This window comes from Zea mays, chromosome 1, assembly GCF_902167145.1.
Source record: "Zea mays cultivar B73 chromosome 1, Zm-B73-REFERENCE-NAM-5.0, whole genome shotgun sequence".
Lineage (NCBI taxonomy): Eukaryota > Viridiplantae > Streptophyta > Magnoliopsida > Poales > Poaceae > Zea > Zea mays.
This window is the reverse complement of record NC_050096.1, coordinates 28696088-28716465: the sequence shown is the minus strand read 5'-3', so window position 1 is coordinate 28716465 and position 20378 is coordinate 28696088. Positions and strand designations below refer to the sequence as shown.

The 20378-nt window shown below is 43.4% G+C and overlaps 1 protein-coding gene across 1 annotated transcript; it reads right to left on the bottom strand.

Annotated features, from left to right (window-relative positions):
* Window positions 1–2087: 2087 nt before the first annotated feature.
* LOC103633048 (cytochrome P450 94B3) lies at window positions 2088–3935 on the bottom strand. Its single transcript, XM_008654735.3, has one exon. It carries the CDS (start codon window positions 3888–3890, stop codon window positions 2352–2354), a length of 1539 nt encoding a protein of 512 aa, XP_008652957.1. The 5' UTR covers window positions 3891–3935; the 3' UTR covers window positions 2088–2351.
* Window positions 3936–20378: the final 16443 nt, after the last annotated feature.

Genomic DNA, 20378 nt, shown 5'->3' with positions numbered 1-20378 from the left:
CCTCTCTCGCGGACTCTATTATATTTCTAACGCTAACCCGGCTTATAGTTGTGATTATTCTTGAGAATTTCAGTTTCGCCCTATTCACCCCCCTCTAGGCGACTTTCATAACCCAAGTGGCAGCTTCAAACCTGTGACCTAATGACTCAGTGAGACAACTTTCATCAGGCCTACCCTTATATGCTCATATTAAATATTAAAATAAGTATAACATATTAATATTGTCCAAGAGAGTGACAGACAAGTACTAGATGAAAAAACATGAGATAATCGAATAAGCAAGTAAATGGATAACACTACCAATCACCAATTGCAAAAGTTAAACATGTTAATGCAGTAATTATGGTTCTTAGAAAAATAACGATGTTCATCTAAATCAAACCTCGTATTTGACCTCCACTATTTTGTTTAGCAAGGCTGTAGAGGGATATGAGAAGTTCATCTCTTTGTTCACAACATTCTTGAACTAGCTAGCACACCATGTTCCTGTCCTCTTCTGGACCGCTCTATGTAGATGTTCAAAGATGCACGGTTCGACACCCGAGCTTAAGAATTTCTATTAGCATTAGACTATGAGTGTGTTTGGTTCAGCTGTCTGCCGTAAAAAAAACTGCTACGAGATAAAAGCTAAAAGTCGTTTAGTTCAAACTACTTTGAATTAGCCATCGAACTGTATATTTTTTATATGTACTTTATCTAACTATATCTCTTAATTAATATATCTAATTTAAAAATTGATTATATAGTTGTGTTTCTAATATTCTTATAAATAAATCGATTTTATTATTCTAGTTTTAATATTTTAAATATTTCAAAGCAGAAGCACGTTGAAAAAGTTGAATCAAACGCACCCTATTAATGGCATTGTTGAACGAAGCTGCTTCCGCGGACTAGAAGGCGCTGTTATTTTTCTATTTTATGTAACATGTTATGTTGAAACGAGAAATCTCCAAAGATGGTCCATGGACGATCGTCAGTCGGGGGCTATGAATCATCTTGGACAGAAACGCTGACTTATCCGAGTGAAGAGAGAGAGGGAGCTAGTACACGTTCATAGTTCATACAATTGAAGATGCTCCAGTCTGCTAGCGGAGACGGAGTAACGACTAACGACTGAGTCGTGGAGCATAAGCTGAACGTAATGGATCCCTAGCTATATATGGTCGTCAACACTAGTAGAAAAAGGTTTAACACCTGCGGAACGATATATTTTTACAGACGGATCCAGTTATCCACCGACTGTGCTATTTCTAGTGGCGGTTCCTTCAGAAAACCGCCACTAGAAATCGTATTTCTACTGGCGGTTTTCTTAAGAAAACCGCCAGTAGAAATACGATTTCTAGTGGCGGTTTTCTTAAGGAACCGCCACTAGAAATCATTTTTATCCTTAATTTTTCGAGTTTTTCAAACGACCTTGTATGACAAAACCACCAAAATAAAAGTTGTAGATCTCTAAAAGTTATGAAACTTTGTAGTTGACAACTTTTTTATTTGAACTCATTTCGGTTCTCAAAAATTGAATCTAAGTATGTCAAATTTAAAATCCAAATTTTGCAAACTACCTCAGATGAAAAAAGTGTCAAAATAAAAGTTGTAGAACTTCAAAAGTTATTTATCTTTGTAGTTGACAACTTTTTTATTTGAATTCGTTTAGGGTCTCAAATAAGCAATTTACACTCAAATGGTTGTAATATGTGGAGAAAACAACTACAAACTAGACACAAGGCATGTCATAGACGGAGTGGTAGTGGAGAGTATGCGCGAGGGGTGAGGTCTACGGTTCGATTACTAACAACCGCGTAGCGCGTGAAAAATGCCGCGACTTGCGACTTAGACGGTTTTCACTGGCGGTCTTCAGTTACCCGCCTGTAAAAATGATGATTTTTACTGGCCCCTAGCAGCGACGAGTGGGATGAGATTTGGGAGTGAAGTTTTGTAGTCTCGGGGGAGAGTGAAGTTTTGTAGTCTCGGGGGAGATGTGAGTTTTCCGCAGCTCAACGATGGCTGCCTTATGGTTGTTAAGTTCGCCAGTTCGGACAAGACATCATCACAATTTTCCTTATGTATAGCAACTGAGAGAGACCAAATCACAGAACAGACTGGACTCCATTGACGTCGAAAACATGAGTGTACAAGTCACAAGGGGCCACCTCTAAACCCTGACTCAACTACAAGAGAACAAGATAGGGACGCGAGCACATTATTAATAATATAAGCCGGTAACACTTTCAAAAAAAAAAGAAGGGAGACTCCAAAATGCAACACGAGACGATAACGAACTGTCAACAGTGCCTGGTGTACGTAGGAGCTGATGTAGTTATAATAGTTTGTAAGTTCGCAACAGCAGCTCGTCAACCCCGTCTCGGCTTCACGGTCACGGGGAGCCCGTCCGCCATCCTCAGCGTTAGCGACGCGACCTGCCGGGGCCGGTACGCGCCGTCCACGGCCACGTCGAGCTCCTCCAGTACGCACGCCACGATGGACTTCATCTGGATGTACGCCATCTCCTTCCCCAAGCACAGCCTGGGCCCCGCGTGGAACGCCAGGAACCGGTACGGGCTGTCCGGCCGGAACGTCCCGTCAATAGGGCTGAGCCACCGCTCCGGCCGGTACTCCCGCGCGTCGTCGCCCCAGACTGACTCCATGCGCCCCATCCCGTATGAATTGTACGTCACGAACCACCCTGCCTGCACGGCTGTTCCGTCGGGCAGGAAGTCATCCGCCTCCGCCCGCAGCGAGTTCACTGGCACCGGCGCGTACAGCCGCATCGACTCCGTGATGGCCGCGTGCACGTAGTGCATCTCGCGGAGCTCGTCAAGGTCGAAACCGACGACGTCGCCCTGAGCACGCCGGGCGCGCACAGCGGCGACCTCGTCGCGGATGCGGCGCTGCACGTCCGGCCGCGAGGACAGCAGCCAGAAAAACCAGGTGAGCGCCGACGACGTGGTATCGCGCCCCGCGAGCAGGAAGCTGATCACCACGTCGCGGAGGGGCACCTTGGACTCGGAGTAGGACTCGTCCTGGCTCGCCATGAACCGCGACAGGAGGTCGTGCTTGTCAAAGCCGGCTCTCAGCATCTCCTCCCGGCGCGACTGGACTATGCGATCGGCGAAATCGTGCACCGTCGCGATGGACTCCCGCAGCCGCTTTTCAGAGCCAACGTTCAGCGCTTTCTTGATCTTCCAAAACCCCGGGACCGCGTACCGGAACCGGCCCACGCTGAGGTTCGCAGCGTCACGGAACGCGTCGGCGAAGGTGCGGTCCGCCGTGTCGTCGCCATCGTCCGCGAGCTGGCGCGGGTCGCGGTCGAAGGCGACGCGACAGATATTGTCGAACGCGAACCGCTCGAGCGCGTCCTGGAGGTCGAGGGGGGAGCCGGACGCCGCGGCGCGCCGCAGCAGCGGGAGGAGGCGGCCGTGGAGCTCGGCGTGCACGCAGCGCGCCACGAAGGCGCGGAGCGAGCGCGTGGAGAACTCGTGGCTGGCAACCTTCCGCTGTGCGCGCCAGGCCTCTCCGTCGGCGTTGAAGATGCCCCGACCGAGGAAGTCGTGCAGCAGCGACGCGAACACGGGACCCTTGGGGTAGTTGTCGAAGTTGGTGCGCAGGACGTGCTCTACGTTCGCAGGGCTCGCCGTGATCGCGCCCCGCACGCCGCCAAGCCGGCGCAGCACGAATGTGCACGTGGTCTGGCACTCGAGCACCTCGGTCATCCAGTCGAGCACGCGGTGCCGGTTAGCCAAGAACTGTGGCAGGTGCCCGATCAGCGGGTATGGCTCCAGCCCCGGAGGGTACGTTGGCCCTGCCTTGTTGACGATGCTTCGAGCTCTCCATGTACGAAGAACCACGACTGTGCTGGCGAAGAACAGCAGCGGCAGCCAGAAAGCAGCCATGAGGACTCTGGGTCTCTGCGCTCAGCTGATTAGCAGATGGTGTGTTATGTTTCTGCCTGCAGGCTGGGCAAAAGATAAGGGCTCTTTATATAGTTTTGAATCTTCAGTTTGGTCCTCATTCTAAGATCTCATATCTAAGCTCTCGTATTTATCCCTATCACATCTCCTGTGTTAAACTGCACTAAGTGAAAAACAGTGCCTAATGATACGTTTTGTTCAACCTTTTGAACCTACATTTGTTTTAAAAAGGTAGAAGCTAACTTAGAGGGGTTCATTTTTTGTGAAACTATTTTAAACTAGCACTTTTCAGTGGTATAGATTTGAAAGCATCTTAGACCTTTCGTTGCTTATCCAAGTTTATTATATTAATAAACATATGATACAAATAGAAACTAAAATAGAGTTAAAATAATTAAGTGCTATAAAAAAATAAAATAAAAATATTTTTAAATAAAAATTGTTAAAAATGGAAATGTAAATATGATTTATTCATAAACATAAATGTGAGATCGGTTTTTAATTAGATATATTAATTATGAGATAAAGTTAAACAAATGCATATAACAATATAAAGTTTGTTTACAGTGGACAACTATCAACATCTTAAATCAAATGATTTTTATTTTTTACGATAGCTATCTAATGATAGATAGCTCACAACAATTTTTTCATAGATTATAGCTTAACCAAACACACCATAAACAAACCATTTATAGCTAAAGGCAATACTCCCTCATCCCCTAAACTATTATTCGCACTATTATTCGCGCCGATCAAAATTTCTTAAATTCAATAGAATTTATAGAAAATATTAACAATATTTACTGTTGGGGGCCTTCGGCTTACGAAGGTCCTCAAAAACAGGATTTAACAGTATTTCTGGAGTATAATGTGTGAACAGGTATCTTCGGACTCGAGTCGGTATCACAGTAGGAGAAGCCCAAAATAATACGAAGGTTGATACAGTGCCGAAGATGTGAGCGGGAAAGCTTCGGCGTGGTAGCAAAAAATGAAACCGACTTAAAGATGAAAAGGCTATTCAGACCTCGGTGGATTACTATAGAATTATTACCAAATGTAAAGGGCATGAATGTAATTTTATATGGGCTGTGTCCCGTGCCTATAAATAGGCGAACAGTACCCCCGTACTGTTCACGCTGATTTGGCATTTGCTTTTGCGTCACACCTGTACTTTCATCTCCTTCCAAGCTGAAGGTACATCTGTAATTCGATGTAATTTCTGTTTCTCCATAATAATAATGCAAAAATAAGTTGATAATAATATATAATTGCCTATGTTATCCTTCATATTCTTTATGATTCATTCTTCGTCATCGTAGCCTGTGTTTATGAAGGTACGTCCTTCATAACCTTCGTCCGAAAATCATTATATCCTAAGGGAAATAATGCTTTGAAGGACGAAGGACTTTACCGATTAACATTTTCTGTGTTGCCTTGTTCTTGACTCATAGCATTTGAGAACAAGTCACCAACATTGGCGCCCACCTCCGGTGAACTCACTTCCACTCTTTGAGTTTTTGAACACCTTCGGCGATCATAAACCTTTGCTATGGCGCCGAAGAAAGCTTCAGCAACTGGGGCCGCAGCTCTGCAACCGCTGGACCACAATCAGGAGACTGTCTCCCTTCAGGAGGCCCGAAGCCAGAAAAGGAAGGCTGTTAGCCCGACACCGCCAGAGGATGAGATAGACCAAGAAATCAGAGACATGGAGATGCTTCATCAACAGGTGCAGAGGAAGAAGGAAAAGATGGCCAGGCTAGCTGAACTGCAAAGGCAGATAGACGAAGCCTCTGAAGAAGTTCGTCATCTTACTCAGGATGAGCAACACCGAAGGCCTCAGCACCAAGACCTTCATCAGGAGGGTTTCCTCAACGAAGATGACTGGTATGACAATTTCCATCATGGGAATTTTGTTTTTGATGATGCTTCTCCTCTGTCCGCTGAGCTGCAGGCTACACCTTGGCCTCCGTCCTACAAGCCGCCTCAGCTTCCCATATTCGATGGCCACTCAGACCCGAAGCAGTTTTTGATGAGCTACGAAGCAACAGTATCTTCGTATGGTGGCAATGCTGCAGTCATGGCCAAATCTTTTGTTATGGCTGTCAGGAGTGTTGCTCAAACCTGGTATTCCTCCCTTCGACCAGGAACGATCACTTCATGGCAAAAGCTGAAGGACTTATTGTTAACCAGCTTCCAAGGGTTTCAGACGAAGCCGGTCACTGCTCAAGCTCTATTCCAGTGCACCCAGGATCACGAAGAATACCTTCAGGCGTACGTCCGGAGGTTCTTGCGTTTGAGGGCACAGGCACCAACAGTGCCCAACGAAATTGTCATTGAGGCCATGATCAAGGGGCTTCGGCCAGGACCTTCAACTCAGTACTTCGCTAGGAAGCCTCCTCAAACTTTGGAGAAGCTGCTCCAGAAGATGGACGAATATATTCGGGCCGATAATGATTTTCGTCAAAGAAGGGAGGAGGCTTTCAGGTTTTCTGAAATGACCAGGGGCTTCGGAGGAAGATTCTATCCGAGGCACGTTAGGTCAATCCATAACTCTACTCAAAATGATGATAAGGGGAGCCAGCAGCAAAGGCCACAGTGCTCCTCACAGGCTTCGGGGCAACAGCAAGGCTCCTTCGACCACCAGCTCCAAGAGGCAGAGGCGCCAGGGGCTTTGGCGGAAGATTTGGAGATCAACCAAGAAGAATTTTTTGTTTGTTCTATGGTGAGAACAAGGGCCATACCACCAGGATGTGCCATGTTACCATCCAGAAGCAAAAGGAAATAGCCGAAGCTGCGGCACAACAGGCTCAGCCGAAGCAGGTCATGCACACTGCTTCGTATCATTCGCCTTACATCCCAGAATATGTAGGCAACCACCCTGCAGTTTCTGTTGCTTCGGCGAGTCAACCTCAAGCTTCGTGGCAACAGCCTCCGCCTCCACCACCGCTGCAACAAGGCCAACAGCCAGAAGGGAGCCAATATGCTCCACACCAAAGGGACTTCAGAGAACAGTCCGAAGCTCGCACAGTCAACAGCACTGTGCCAGAGTCGAAGCACATCTATTGACAAATATCCTACCTTGATAGCAGTCTTTTTCATTCAGTTTTATTTTTTGTGTAATAAAGGACATTTTTCAAATTTCATGTAATAGTTTCGTTGTTTGCCACAAGGAAAATATATTTTCTTCACAGACTTAAGTCATTGAAGCTTAAAGATTTGCGATAACAAGGAGGACCTTCGAATTATCAAAAAATTCTTTGAAGCAACAAAAAGTCGTTCTAAGGAACGCAGAGTAAGTTTGCTGAAGTCACAAAAAGCCGTTCCAAAGGGAACGCAGTGTAAGTTTTCTGCTCCAAAGTCGTTCCAAAGGGAATGCAGAGCTTACAGCGAAAAGTCAACGCTGATACCGCCTAAGTAAAAGCGAAGCGCGAAAAGTCAACGCGAATACCGCTGAAAGTAAAAGGCGAAGAAACTCCTAAGGGAGGCTTACAACGAAAAATAAACGCTGATTCCGCTGAAGTAAAAGGCGAAGAAGCTCCTAAGGGAGGCTTATAGCAAAAGTCAACGCTGATTCAAAAAGATTATGTGTTTTATCGCAAGGATGTGTGCGTATCTTCGGAATAAACACCATCTTACATAACATAACATCATCACATCATTTTGCATAGCATAAGCATCATACATCATGCTGCATATGGCACAAGAGGGGGACACAATGTCGATCTTCAGAAGAATGTTTTGGAAAAGGGGGAAAATCATGCTAAGTCGCAAGGAGATACACTATTGATCTTCGGAAGTATAGCTTCGGAAAATATCTTCACGAAGCTTGGATATTATTCATCAGAACACTATGGATATTGTTGTGACAAATAAAAATTCTTCTTCACGAAGCATGAAAAGAAGGGAAGGTGTTTTTTTCGTCAAAGACCCAAAAACGGTACGTATGTAAAATTTCATGCATCGTAAAGAATTGAACAATAAAAACAGGTATATTATATTCAAGGTTATAAGATGTTACACATGTTACATTTCAGAAGTTTTTACAATAGTACTTAATCTTCTCTCAAAACAACTTCCGCAGCCTCGTTCAGGAGTCGATTAACAACTTCATCCATGATAGCTTCAGCCATCTTTTTAATTTCGTCGTCTCCTTTCGGGTGAGGGCCCGGAGACGCTTTAGTAGGATCTGAAGGAGGACATGATACGGCTACATTGCTATTACAAATTACGAACGAAGTTTAAACCCAAAAATTACAACACAATAAAAACCATTAGTTAATACCTATTTGCCCTTCGGGCTCTGCGCTCTTCTCAGCAGCCTCAGCCACTTCTCTAGCATCGTGAATGCCCTTCTCGCTTTTTTGGATAATTTCTCGACCACCATTGTCCCAGACATCGGTGAAAAATTTTCCACCAACCATGCTAGCTTCGGCTGAAGGATCTCTCGCATCTTCGAAGGACAAGGTAGCTTCGGATTGCGCTAAAATCTTTACATGCTCGCAGCCCTTTTTCTCCAAAATGGTGGCAATCCCCCTGGCACCCGAGAAAGCACATATGTCTCCGCGGCTATTTAAAATTTCCTCGAAGGCCTCTGCTTCGTGATTAATCCATTCGATGGGACCTTCGGGGTTGCCTCTTGTAAAGTTTTCTTCGCTCGAGAATGCGCCGACGCTGGCGAAGCTAGCTTTCAGCTTCCTAACACACTCCATAGATTTGTTATAGCATCTTTTCTTGGACGAACGAAGCTCTTCAACAGTTCCCTCTAAATGATTTGCCCATTGGTCGCTAAGTTCTCGCTTCGTTTCTTCAAGTATGCGTTCCTCTTTGGCTCTGGCCAGTTGTTTTCGAAGATCTTCAATTTCACGCTTCTGAGCCTCAGCTTGACCTTTAAAAGTAGCTTCGTCTTCTTTTATTCTATTTATCAATGAATGTAATATTTTATCTTTTTCGAGACCTTCGTTCCTCAGTTCAATTACTTTGGAACGAAGGTTGCTTAGGGCTATAGCGCACCCTTCGTCTTCGGCATCTTTTTGGGCCCTGAGGGCATTGCTAAGTATAAGGCCCTGCAAAGAAAAATGTGTGTGCGTCAATAGATTTAAGCAAACGAAAAATTTTGATCTCAACAAAAAATACAAAGATCTCATATTTTTTGCACCTTTAAGCTATTGTATGCCAGGCTGTCGGCCAGTTCGTTTTTCGACAGCACCGAGAGCCCGTATTCTAGTGTTGGGAATCCGAAGCTCTTGCCCATCTCCCGACAGACAGAAATCTCCTTGCTGTCAGGGAGACAATACAAAAAGTCTTCTTCTCCACTGCCGTTGAATATTAACGCCCCCTTTGGATACTTCTGTTTTTGGGTGTAAAGCTGGGCCTCTTGCTTCTCTTTTTCTGATAATTTTTTCCCCAAAGCATGACGAACAATATAATCAAGAACTTTGGGCGATGCTTCGGGGGCAACAGCACTGATTTCTTCAACAAGAATTGGCTCCGTCATTTTTTCTTCCTCGGTTTCCAAGGATTTTACCTTCGTAGGCTCTGAGGGCCCAGCTTCAGCTTCAGTTTCTTGCTCCGGAGCCTTAGTATCAGAAATTTCTGTTTTCGCTTCAGAAGTTGCAACAGTCTTCTTCGGAGTTGTGCTTGAGGACTTAATTGTTTCCAGAACATCTAACACATTGACCATTCTCTTTCTTTTCGGAGTCACCGCTGGCCCCTTTTGATTTTTTATTGTCTCAATATTTGCTGAAGGACTTAAAACTTCTGATATTTTTGATCCCTCGGTTGATCCTTTTACTTCTTCCATTTTTTCTATCGATGGCGCTTCGGCCATCTCTTTGGTTTCTGGTAACAAAATCTTTGGTTCTTCCAATTCTATTCTTGTTGGCGCTTCGGCCATTTCTGCGACTTCTGGCAGCAAGGTTGGCTTGGTTGGCTTTTCAGCTTCGGTGGCCGAAGAGGTCTCTCCGGTGAACTCAGGCACCGAGGCTGGTTCAATATAGCGTGGCCGATGTGTGAGGACCTTTATCCTTTTTCTTTTCGGTGCTGGCTCACTAGGAGCAGTTGCAGCTTCTTCTTTCGCAGAGGTTGTGCTTTTTCTTTTCTGCCCTCGAATGGGATAACGATAGTCAGGGTAGACGAACCCGATTGCGTCAAACACCCGGTTCAGTCTTTTCTTTTTTCGGCCTCCGAAGGCTGCTGACAATGCAGTATCTTCGGCCTTCGAGTAAGCCCCAAGCAGTTCATCACTTAAATTTTCAATGCTTTTTAGCCAGTCATCATCTGGCTCAACGAATTTATCTCCGAACTTGAAAGTATACTTTAGCCTGATAAGTCCACCTTCGTCAGCCTCCTTTATGGTTTCTTGCAGCATTTCCCATTTTTCCGCGAGCGGCCATACTCTGAAGGCAATATGCTCTTGTACCAAATCTCTCGTTCCAATAAAAGAACAAATAACACCGAAGGCTCTCTGGCATTCTTCGGCAGCTTCATTCATTTCAACCTTCGGCCTCCGCAGGCCGAAGCTTTGCCAAATAGGGCGCATAATTATACCTTTGATATCTTCCCGTACTTTCAGGTCATTCTTCACATAAAACCATTTTGTCATCCAGTCGCCGGGCCATCTCTTCCGAAAGGTTGGCACGGGACAGCTTGACCTAGACCGAGAAACGAAACTGTAGCAGCCAAAATTATTGTGATATTGTTCCTTACCCTAAGGTTTTGTCTCGTATGATAATTCGTGTATATTGCAGAAACTTTTCGCATCAGGTTCCAGACCTTGGCTTCTCACGGCCCACACGAAGATATTCAGCCTTATGATTGCTTCGGGGGTAAGTTGGTGAAGATAGACTTCGAATATTTTCAGCACCTCTACGACAAAGTTTCTCAGGGGAAATTTAAGTCCAGCTTTCAAAAAGCTTCGGTACACTACGACTTTATTTTCTTCAGGGTTCGGACAAGTCTTTTCTCCTTCGTCGGCCCTCACAATGGACAAATCCCGGAAATACCTTCCTCTCATGTTGACAAGGTGATTTTCTTTGATACTTGATTTGCCGAAAACCGCATGGCTTGGTCGCCAAAGGCGATCTTCGGAGTCTTCACCACCACTATCCACATCATAACTGTCGCTGTCATCAGTATCTTCAGACAAACCTTCTAAAATCTCTTTGGTTATTTTTTCTGTATTGGTCTTCGACATTGCTATAAGAAACCCCAGATTCTTCTCTTCAGAGAGACTCAGCTTCATCTCGGCAGCAGCCTTCTTATCTTCAGACATCTTCGGAAACACTAAAAAACTATTTTCAATGCCGAAGCTTCAAAACTTAAAAAGCTAAGCAAGTCTTGGTGCGCAAGAGCTAAAAATTGAGTGAGCGAGAGCAGATGGCAAGAGAGCGTGCCAAATGAGCTTGCGGTATGATCTTATTTATACGCCCAGTGCGTTGAAAATTGAAAGACCCCGCCTGTCAGTGAATGTTGCTATTCTAGCAAAGGGAAGGTGTTTTTTCGGACCTTCGGCTTAAAGCCTTCGTCCATGTCGCAATCTAAATTTATTATTTTAACAAATTAATATTGCGAGGGGCTACTGTTGGGGGCCTTCGGCTTACGAAGGTCCTCAAAAACAGGATTTAACAGTATTTCTAGAGTATAATGTGTGAACAGGTATCTTCGGACTCGAGTCGGTATCACAGTAGGAGAAGCCCAAAATAATACGAAGGTTGATACAGTGCCGAAGATGTGAGCGGGAAAGCTTCGGCGTGGTAGCAAAAAATGAAACCGACTTAAAGATGAAAAGGCTATTCAGACCTCGGTGGATTACTGTAGAATTATTACCAAATGTAAAGGGCTGTGTCCCGTGCCTATAAATAGGTGAACAGTACCCCCGTACTGTTCACGCTGATTTGGCATTTGCTTTTGCGTCACACCTGTACTTTCATCTCCTTCCAAGCTGAAGGTACATCTGTAATTCGATGTAATTTCTGTTTCTCCATAATAATAATGCAAAAATAAGTTGATAATAATATATAATTGCCTATGTTATCCTTCATATTCTTTATGATTCATTTTTCGTCATCGTAGCCTGTGTTTATGAAGGTACGTCCTTCATAACCTTCGTCCGAAAATCATTATATCCTAAGAGAAATAATGCTTTGAAGGACGAAGGACTTTACCGATTAACATTTTCTGTGTTGCCTTATTCTTGACTCATAGCATTTGAGAACAAGTCCCCAACATTTACACATCACAATTCTTTATAAAAATGAATCCAACAATATATTTATTGATACAAATCATATAATATAAATATTATATATATACATATAACTATATATATAGGCTAACACTATTTTTCACTTTGAATAAAGTTTCACCAAAACCAGGCCTGCTTCACTCGCGCATCACTCACACCTAGCCTTGGGCGCCCACCAACTCACTAGCGCACTCTATGCCCCGCGTGAGCCCAGACACCCCGAGATCGGCTCTCCCTAGTCCCTACCATCCACATGGCTAATCCATCTCGTCGATTATTTAGATTCGTCAATAATTACTGAACGTTACGTCAGTAATTTCTATTTTATCAGTAATTACTAAACTTTTTATTTACTGCTGAAGTGATAAATTACTGAATATTGCGTCAGTAATTGTTCTTTTTGCACTAACAATTATTGTGCTTATTGGTTATTTATGAAATTGAACAATGAATGACTGAAAGAGCACAACATCAGTAATTACTGATTAGTAATTACCAAATGTTTTTTCACCGCTGAAATAATAAATTATTGAATGGTTCGCCAATAATTGTTCTTTTTGCATTACCAATTATTGTGCATACTGATAATTTTTGAAATTGAGCGATGAATGACTAAAAGAGCACAACGTCAGTGGTTACTAAACCTTTTGTCGGTAATTACTAAACATTTCTTAATAAATGTCGGCTTCACCGTTTAAGTGATAAATTACTGAAAGTTTTATTAATAATTGTTCTTTTGGCACTAGATGGCAATTATTAATTGTGTTTGATTAATAACTATGCTTGCTGATAAATATTGCAATTGAGCGATGAATGACTGAAAGAGCACAAATTACTGAAAGTTGACGTAGCACATGAGTGGGTGCGTGTGGGAGTCGCGGGTGGGCGTGCGTGGCTCATGACTCATTAGTGAATTACAGACCCAAAATAATTTGGTGAGTTGGCTGGTTCGCTTGGTAGGGCATTTGACTGGTCGGTTGGGTCTGGGTGAAGTGTCACCGTAGATGACATATAGTATATAATGATATATGTCATCATAGGTGAAGCTTTACCCAGACACAAACCGACCCGATGAGGCTTAACGAGTCACATCCCTAGTGCATGTTGCATTGCCCACATGCACTCGCCCCTTTGCACCCGCCCAACCAACAGCCCCGCCATATCCCCTACGGAAATTAGGGGTGGTTTTATGACATATACAATTTTATGGCGGAGATTAGGGGAGTTGACTAGTCGTGCATGCAAGATCTAATTTTATGGCAGGGACAATTTTTATGGTAGGTACAATTTGTTGATTAGTTTCAGGTCTAAAAATTATGGTAGGCATAAAAATATGGTATGCGGTACACTAGTGGATGCACTACATGTTTGAACGTAAAAACCTTTGGTTTTGAGTATAAAAATCCTTAGTTATCACTGTAAATATCGAGCTAACGTTGATAACTCTGATGTGTTGTATTCATGATCCTAAGAATCCTCAAGTTTAATCATAAAATAGTGTTAGATATAGCGTAAATATTGATTTGCTCCTAATCAACAACCTCCATGTCTATGCAACCACCATAAATCAAAGTATTTAATTAGGGGAGTTGATTAGATGAGTTGATTAGGGAATTTGATTTTTATGACATCCACAGACACCATAAATCAAGCGATTTTCCCTTTTCACTATGCACACAGAAAATATGGCATGTGGTACATTGGTGGACACACTCTAGGTTTGAGCATAAAAACCTTCAGTTTTGAGCGTAAACATCCTCAATTTTAACCGTAAATACCGAGCCATTGTGAGAGACGTTAATAACTCTGATGCGTTGTACTCATTATCGTAAAACTCTTCAAGTCTGAGCATAAACAGTATTAGATTGATTCACGCCTAATCAACAACCCACGTCCATGCGACCGCCATACATCAAGGGATTTGATTAGGTGTGTTGATCAAGGGAGTTAATTAAGGAAATTTGCTTTTTATGGCAGCCACATACACAAAAAATTAAGGGATTCCCTTTTTAAGGTACACCCTTTTTAAGGTGCACACGAAAAAATATGGTATGCGAGACACTGGTAGGCGCACCCCCAGATTTGAGTATAAAAATTTGCAATTCTAAGCATAAATAGTGAGATTGATAGGCATAAAAATCTCCAATGTTGTTACAATGGTCAGTGTGACGTCACATATGACATCCCTGTAGCAAACGTGCGCGAATTCAGGTGGTTAGCATAAAAAACAAGCCACGTGAGAGACATCGTATTCATCATCATAAAATACTCAATGGAATACATAAATAGTATAGTAGTAGGCATAAAACACAATCATGGAAGGCCTAAACATAAATCATAGGAGGTCGTCGCTGGAGGACGTCCTTGAGGCCACCATTTTAGAGGAGGTCATCGCCAAAGGACGTCCGAACATGCTGGATCGGAGGAGGTCGTCGACGGAGGATGCAGGAGCCATGACGATAGGAGGATGTCACACGCATTCGCCACCGTACACTCCTCGCCACCATCGTCATCGCTCATGCCTCAGGGGGGACCACAATCGCGCATGTCTCTAGGACTGTTGCAGCCGCTTGCGCCTCAGGGGGCAGGGGGTTCACCATTGCCGCTGCTAAAAAACTAATCCCTATCGGTTTGGGGCTGCTTTTATAGACGCCTAGGACCTAGGTTTGCTTTGTGGGGTGCAGTTGAATTGAATGACAACATTAGACTAGGGCTTTCCCTAGCTATTAGAAGACTAGAGCTTCATATATATATACACATGCGCACGTACATACAATAATCGAGTAAAATATATCCCTAGTATACATCTTTGACTTATAGAGATGACATATAGAGAACGTCGTTGGAGAGAAATATGATATAGAGAATGAAATATTTTGGAGTAGACTATAAAAATGAATATAGAAGAGAGATATAGATGATATGACTAAGGGGTGTTTGGCAGAGCTCCTACAGCTCCACTTTTAGCGAGAATCACTCCCGCGTAGTCAAACTGCAAAAAACTAAACTGCTACATGGTGGGAGCAGAGTGAATCTAGTCTCCAACCTCTCAGGAACAACTTCACAAACTATTTACTAACCAATTTTATTAGATATGTTCACTCTTACTAGAGAATCAATCGGGATCACTCTATTGGAGAATCACCTCTCGAAGTTAGACAATCGTGGAGTGGTGCTCGCCCTAAATTCAATAGAATTGTTATGTATTAATAAATTTTTCACTTTGGAAAGGTTTATAATATAATTTCTAGAATTGTTTATAAAAATGATACATGTTGTATTAGCTGGTAAGACAATTTTGGTTATATCTCTACTACTTATTAAGACGGTAAGGGGTAGGCTGCCATTCCCATTCCCCCTGCCCGCACTGTCTTTCTCATTCTCCCCTCTCCGCAAAGCTCATTGCCATTCCCGGCTGCCATTCCCATTCCCCCTCCCCGCGCTGTCTTTCTCATTCTCCCATCTCCGCAAAGCCCATTCCCGGCTTGCCGTTACGTGTTCTGCCATTCCCATTCCTGCCTCCCTGTACTGTCTTTCTCATTCCCCCTCCCTGCAAAGCCCATTCCCATTCCCACGTGCATCCCACGCCTAGCTAAAATAAAATTAAAAAAACACAAATATGGCCCCAATGGGATTCGAACCTACGATCCCTCAAGTAAATGTGCTCGTAGCTACCACTACACTACATGTGTGTTTATGTCAATATCTGTTACAGTAAAAATATCTACTACATCTCTCTCAAAGCCCACCTGCTACCCTTGCATAATGTGTAGTAGTAGATAATTATCAACGAGATCCCTGAATTATATTTTTGGATAGAGAGTAGTATTTAAAGAAGAGCCTTGCATGCAATTTCTTTTGTTTGAATAATGTTTTCAACTTAAATTCCTTTTTTATATGTGTGACATTTATTCTCCGTAATATTTTTTCCATAGATCTGACTTGTGAGTCATTTTCATAAACCAACGCCAAAGATGAATCCATGTTTCTTACTTGGAAACCCCGAACAAACACCACTGGCAGGAGGCGCTCGCGTTGGCGTCGCTCATCGACAACGAGAAGAAGCTTGGCGACTGCGAGTTCGACCTCTAGAAGCAGTAATACGTGGCCGCATGCGTCGCTGTGTTCAGCAAGCTCTGGCGTAGCCGCCGGTTGGATGCGGTCCAGAGCGGCTGCACCGCGCTGTCCATCTTCAAATAGGGGGACCTCATGGTTGTCGCCAACGCCAGCGACTCTCGGGTTGTTCTGGGCACCGCATCCGACAACGGTGTCGTCACGCCATCTAGCTCATCATCCACCTTAAGCTCAACCTGCCACGTAAGTCACTACTGACCGACCATGAATTCTTGTGTGCTGGGATGACGACCATTGTTGACGTTGTGTGAGTGTCCTCGAACAAGATGTATGTAGAGGAGTAGCACATCCGGTGGTGCAACGGTTAGGTGTATTACTTCGCTGATGAGCCCGGGGTGCACTTCGTTTGGCAGCCCAGCCAAGAGTCATCGGTACTCGCCATGTCGTTCGCGTTCGACGACTACTATATCAAGGACTATGACATCATCTTGGCGTCAGAGGTGACGCAGAGGAGGACTCACAGCAATGACCACTCGCCATCGTCGGGGTAGCTTTTGTGCCGACCTGCCTTTAATTCTCTTCGCAAACACATACACTTGCCTTTTTTTGTTTAAGCAAGCGTGTATGGTAGTGCGTACCTGATGACTGACAATGTACGAGGGAACTTCTACCAGCAGGTGTGGCACGTGCTCTTCAATGATGAGACCATGCAAATCGTGGCGTATATCAAAGTCTGCATGATACTTATGGTTACAATGTAGTAGTGAAACAGTTAAATTAAAATAACAAAATTTATGTATGGCTAGGATTACAAATGGATTATAAAACATTTTCTTATAACAATATAAGACACATTTTATATATAAGTTATTATGTTATTATATGTTCCCGTTGTAACGCACGGGCACTCACCTAGTTAGATGATACATGTTTTGTATTAGCCAATGGCATGCACAAAAATAAAATATCCTTATCCTCAATAGTTCTTTCTAGAAATAAGATATCCCAACTAAGATACGAAGGTGACTATATGCAATATAATGTATGATCAAACATAATCTTCAAACACCAGAATGTATATGTTGGGGGTCTGCTTCGTCACCGAAGGTCCTGTGAGAAGAAACACCTTCGGAAGATCAAAACAGAAGCAGTGCCGAAGCTACAATCCAGGGTGCTTCGGCATGACGACGCGCCTTGAGACGAAGGGCAGCACCAACTTAAAGAGTAAAAGACCGTTTAGTCCATGACAACTTGTGTCATGGTTATGATTAGTTATCAAGGGCACAAATATAATTTTGTCTGGGCTGCGACCCGTGCCTATAAATAGATGAACAGTACCCTTGTACTGTTCACGCTGGTTTGTACTCGGTCGTGCATCACGCTTGAACTTTTGCTTTCTGTTAAGCCGAAGGTATAAATATAATTCAGTATCGTTTTTATTTATCCATGACAATAAAAATATATTAATAACATCATATGATTATTCGTGATTATTCATGTTGTCTTTCATATTTCATATGCTTCTTCTTACATTAATATACACTGTGATGACGAAGGTATGTCCTTCATCGCCTTCGTATGAAGATCATTATATCCCATGGGAAATAATGCTTCGGAGGACGAAGGACATTAACTTTTAATATTTTGTGTTGCCTTGTTCTTGACTCATAGCACTTGAGAACAAGTCCCCAACATTGGCGCCCACCTTCGGTGAACTCACTTCCACTGTTGAGCTGATGGCTTCGTTCAACAACCAAGCTAAAATATCTTTGGCCACGAAGCTAGTGCTTCCGATAACAGGTGGTTCAAGTTCGGAACCGGCTAACAAGAAGCAGAAGAAGGAAGCGCAGAGAAGGGTGCAGCATGTTGGGGTGCAGGGACCCTTCATCAAATCAAAATGGTCCCACATCCCAATCACCTTCTCCCAGGAGGATCTTCAGCTTAAAGATTACCCTCATAATGATGCTATGGTCATATCTTGTGTCATCAAGGGATTTCTGGTCCATAATGTTCTGGTTGATATAGGCAGTGCAGCGGATATCATATTTGCTAAGGCCTTTAGACAGATGCAAGAGCCAGAAGACAAGATTCATGATGCTACTCACCCTCTTTGTGGCTTTGGAGGAAGGCAGATTGTAGCACTCGCCAAAATCACAATGCCGGTTACCTTCGGTTTTGTTCATAACACAAGGACCGAACATGTTGTCTTTGATATTATTGATATGGAGTACCCCTATAATGCAATCATTGGTCGTGGAACACTTAATGCCTTTGAAGCAATACTTCATCTAGCATATCTATGCATGAAGATACCTTCAGAACAAGGGCCCATTGTTGTTCATGGAAGTCAAGAAACTACCAGAAAGGCCGAAGGAAATTGGGCAGACTCAAAAGCAATTCACAATATAGATGGAACCGAAGTATGTGAACAGTACAAATACAAAAGAGAGAAGGCTGCTTCGGCGGATCAGCCGAAGCCAATGCTTCTATGTGAAGACATAGCAGAGCAAAAGGTATTGTTGTGATCTCAGCTATCTGAAGAACAAGAGAAAACTTTGATAAGATTTTTATTCAATAACAAAGATGTCTTTGCTTGGTCAGCCAATGATCTCTGTGGTGTCAATAGAGATGTCATTGAACATTCACTCAATGTGGATCCATCCTTCAGGCCAAGAAAGCAAAGGCTTCGGAAGATGTTTGATGATAAAGCCGAAGGTGCTTGGAATGAAGTGAAAAGACTTCTCAGTGTTGGTGTCATCAGAGAGGTAAAATACCTAGAATGGTTAGCCAATACTATTATGGCAAAGAAGGCCAATGGCAAATGGAGAATGTGTATTGATTTTACAGATCTGAACAAGGCTTGTCCGAAGGATGAATTCCCATTGCCAAGAATAGATTCTCTAGTAGACGCAGTAGCTTCTTCAGAGCTCATGAATCTACTGGATTGTTACTCTGGCTACCACCAAATCTGGATGAAAAAGGAAGATGACCCAAAAACTAGCTTCATAACCCCTAGTGGCACATATTGCTATCTTCAGATGTCTGAGGGGCTCAAGAATGCTGGAGGAAGCTTCAGTAGAATGACAGCCAAGGTCCTTCATTCTCAGATAGGCAGAAATGTGCTGACCTATGTTGATGATATCGTAGTGAAAAGCACGAAGCAAGAAAATCATATTGCTGATTTGCAAGAAACATTTGCCAATTTTAGGCAAGCTGGCCTAAAATTAAATCCAGAAAAATGTGTTTTTGGAGTGAAGAAAGGCAAGTTCCTTGGCTGTCTGGTATCAATGGAAGGAACTAAAGCTAACCCAAGCAAGATCGAAGCTATCCTTCGGATGGAGCCACCAAGCATGAAGAAGGGGCTCAACGGCTGGCAGGAAGATTAGCATCATTAAATAGATTCATATCTAGATCAACAGAAAGAAATCTGTCATTTTTTGAAATACTGAAGTCAGCCGAAGTCTTTCAATGGGGCCCGACACAACAAAAAGCTTTTGAAGAGTTGAAACAATATTTGATTGATTTAACAACATTAACTCCACCCGTGCCAGGGGCTCCATTGCTCTTATATGTGGCAGCTTCGCATTCTGCAGTGAGTGCGGCACTGGTACAAGAGAAGCTAGATGGTCAGGCTAAAAAGCAAGCTCTAATATACTTCGTCTCTGAAGTTATAAGTCCATCAAAGAAAAATTACACAGAATTGGAGAAGGTATTATATGTTGTGTTAATGGCTTCCAGAAAGCTTCGACATTATTTTCAAGCATACCACATAATTGTTCCTTCGTCACAACCTCTAAAGGACATCATGAGGAACAGAGAGGCTACTGGAAGGATCGGAAAATGGGTTGCAAAGCTTAATGAATTCACCATTGATTATGTGCATAGATCTTCAATTCAGTCCCATGCGTTAGCAGACTTAATCGCTGACTGGACGCCAGGGGCTCAAGAAGAAGAGATAAATAAAGATGCCGAAGATTGGACAGTGTTCTGCGATGGTTCTTGGGGAGCCTTCGGTGCAGGAGCAGCTGTTGTTCTAGTAGCACCTTCTAAAGTTAGAACATGTTATGCAGCCAAGCTAGACTTCAGTTGTACAAATAACATTGCCGAATACAAAGCACTCCTGTTGGGGCTTCGGAAGTTAAGGGCAATGT

What these genes read in the sequence shown, in the direction of transcription:
- LOC103633048 (XM_008654735.3), bottom strand. Translation starts at nt 3,890, where the DNA reads ATGGCTGCTTTCTGGCTGCCGCTGCTGTTCTTCGCCAGCACAGTCGTG.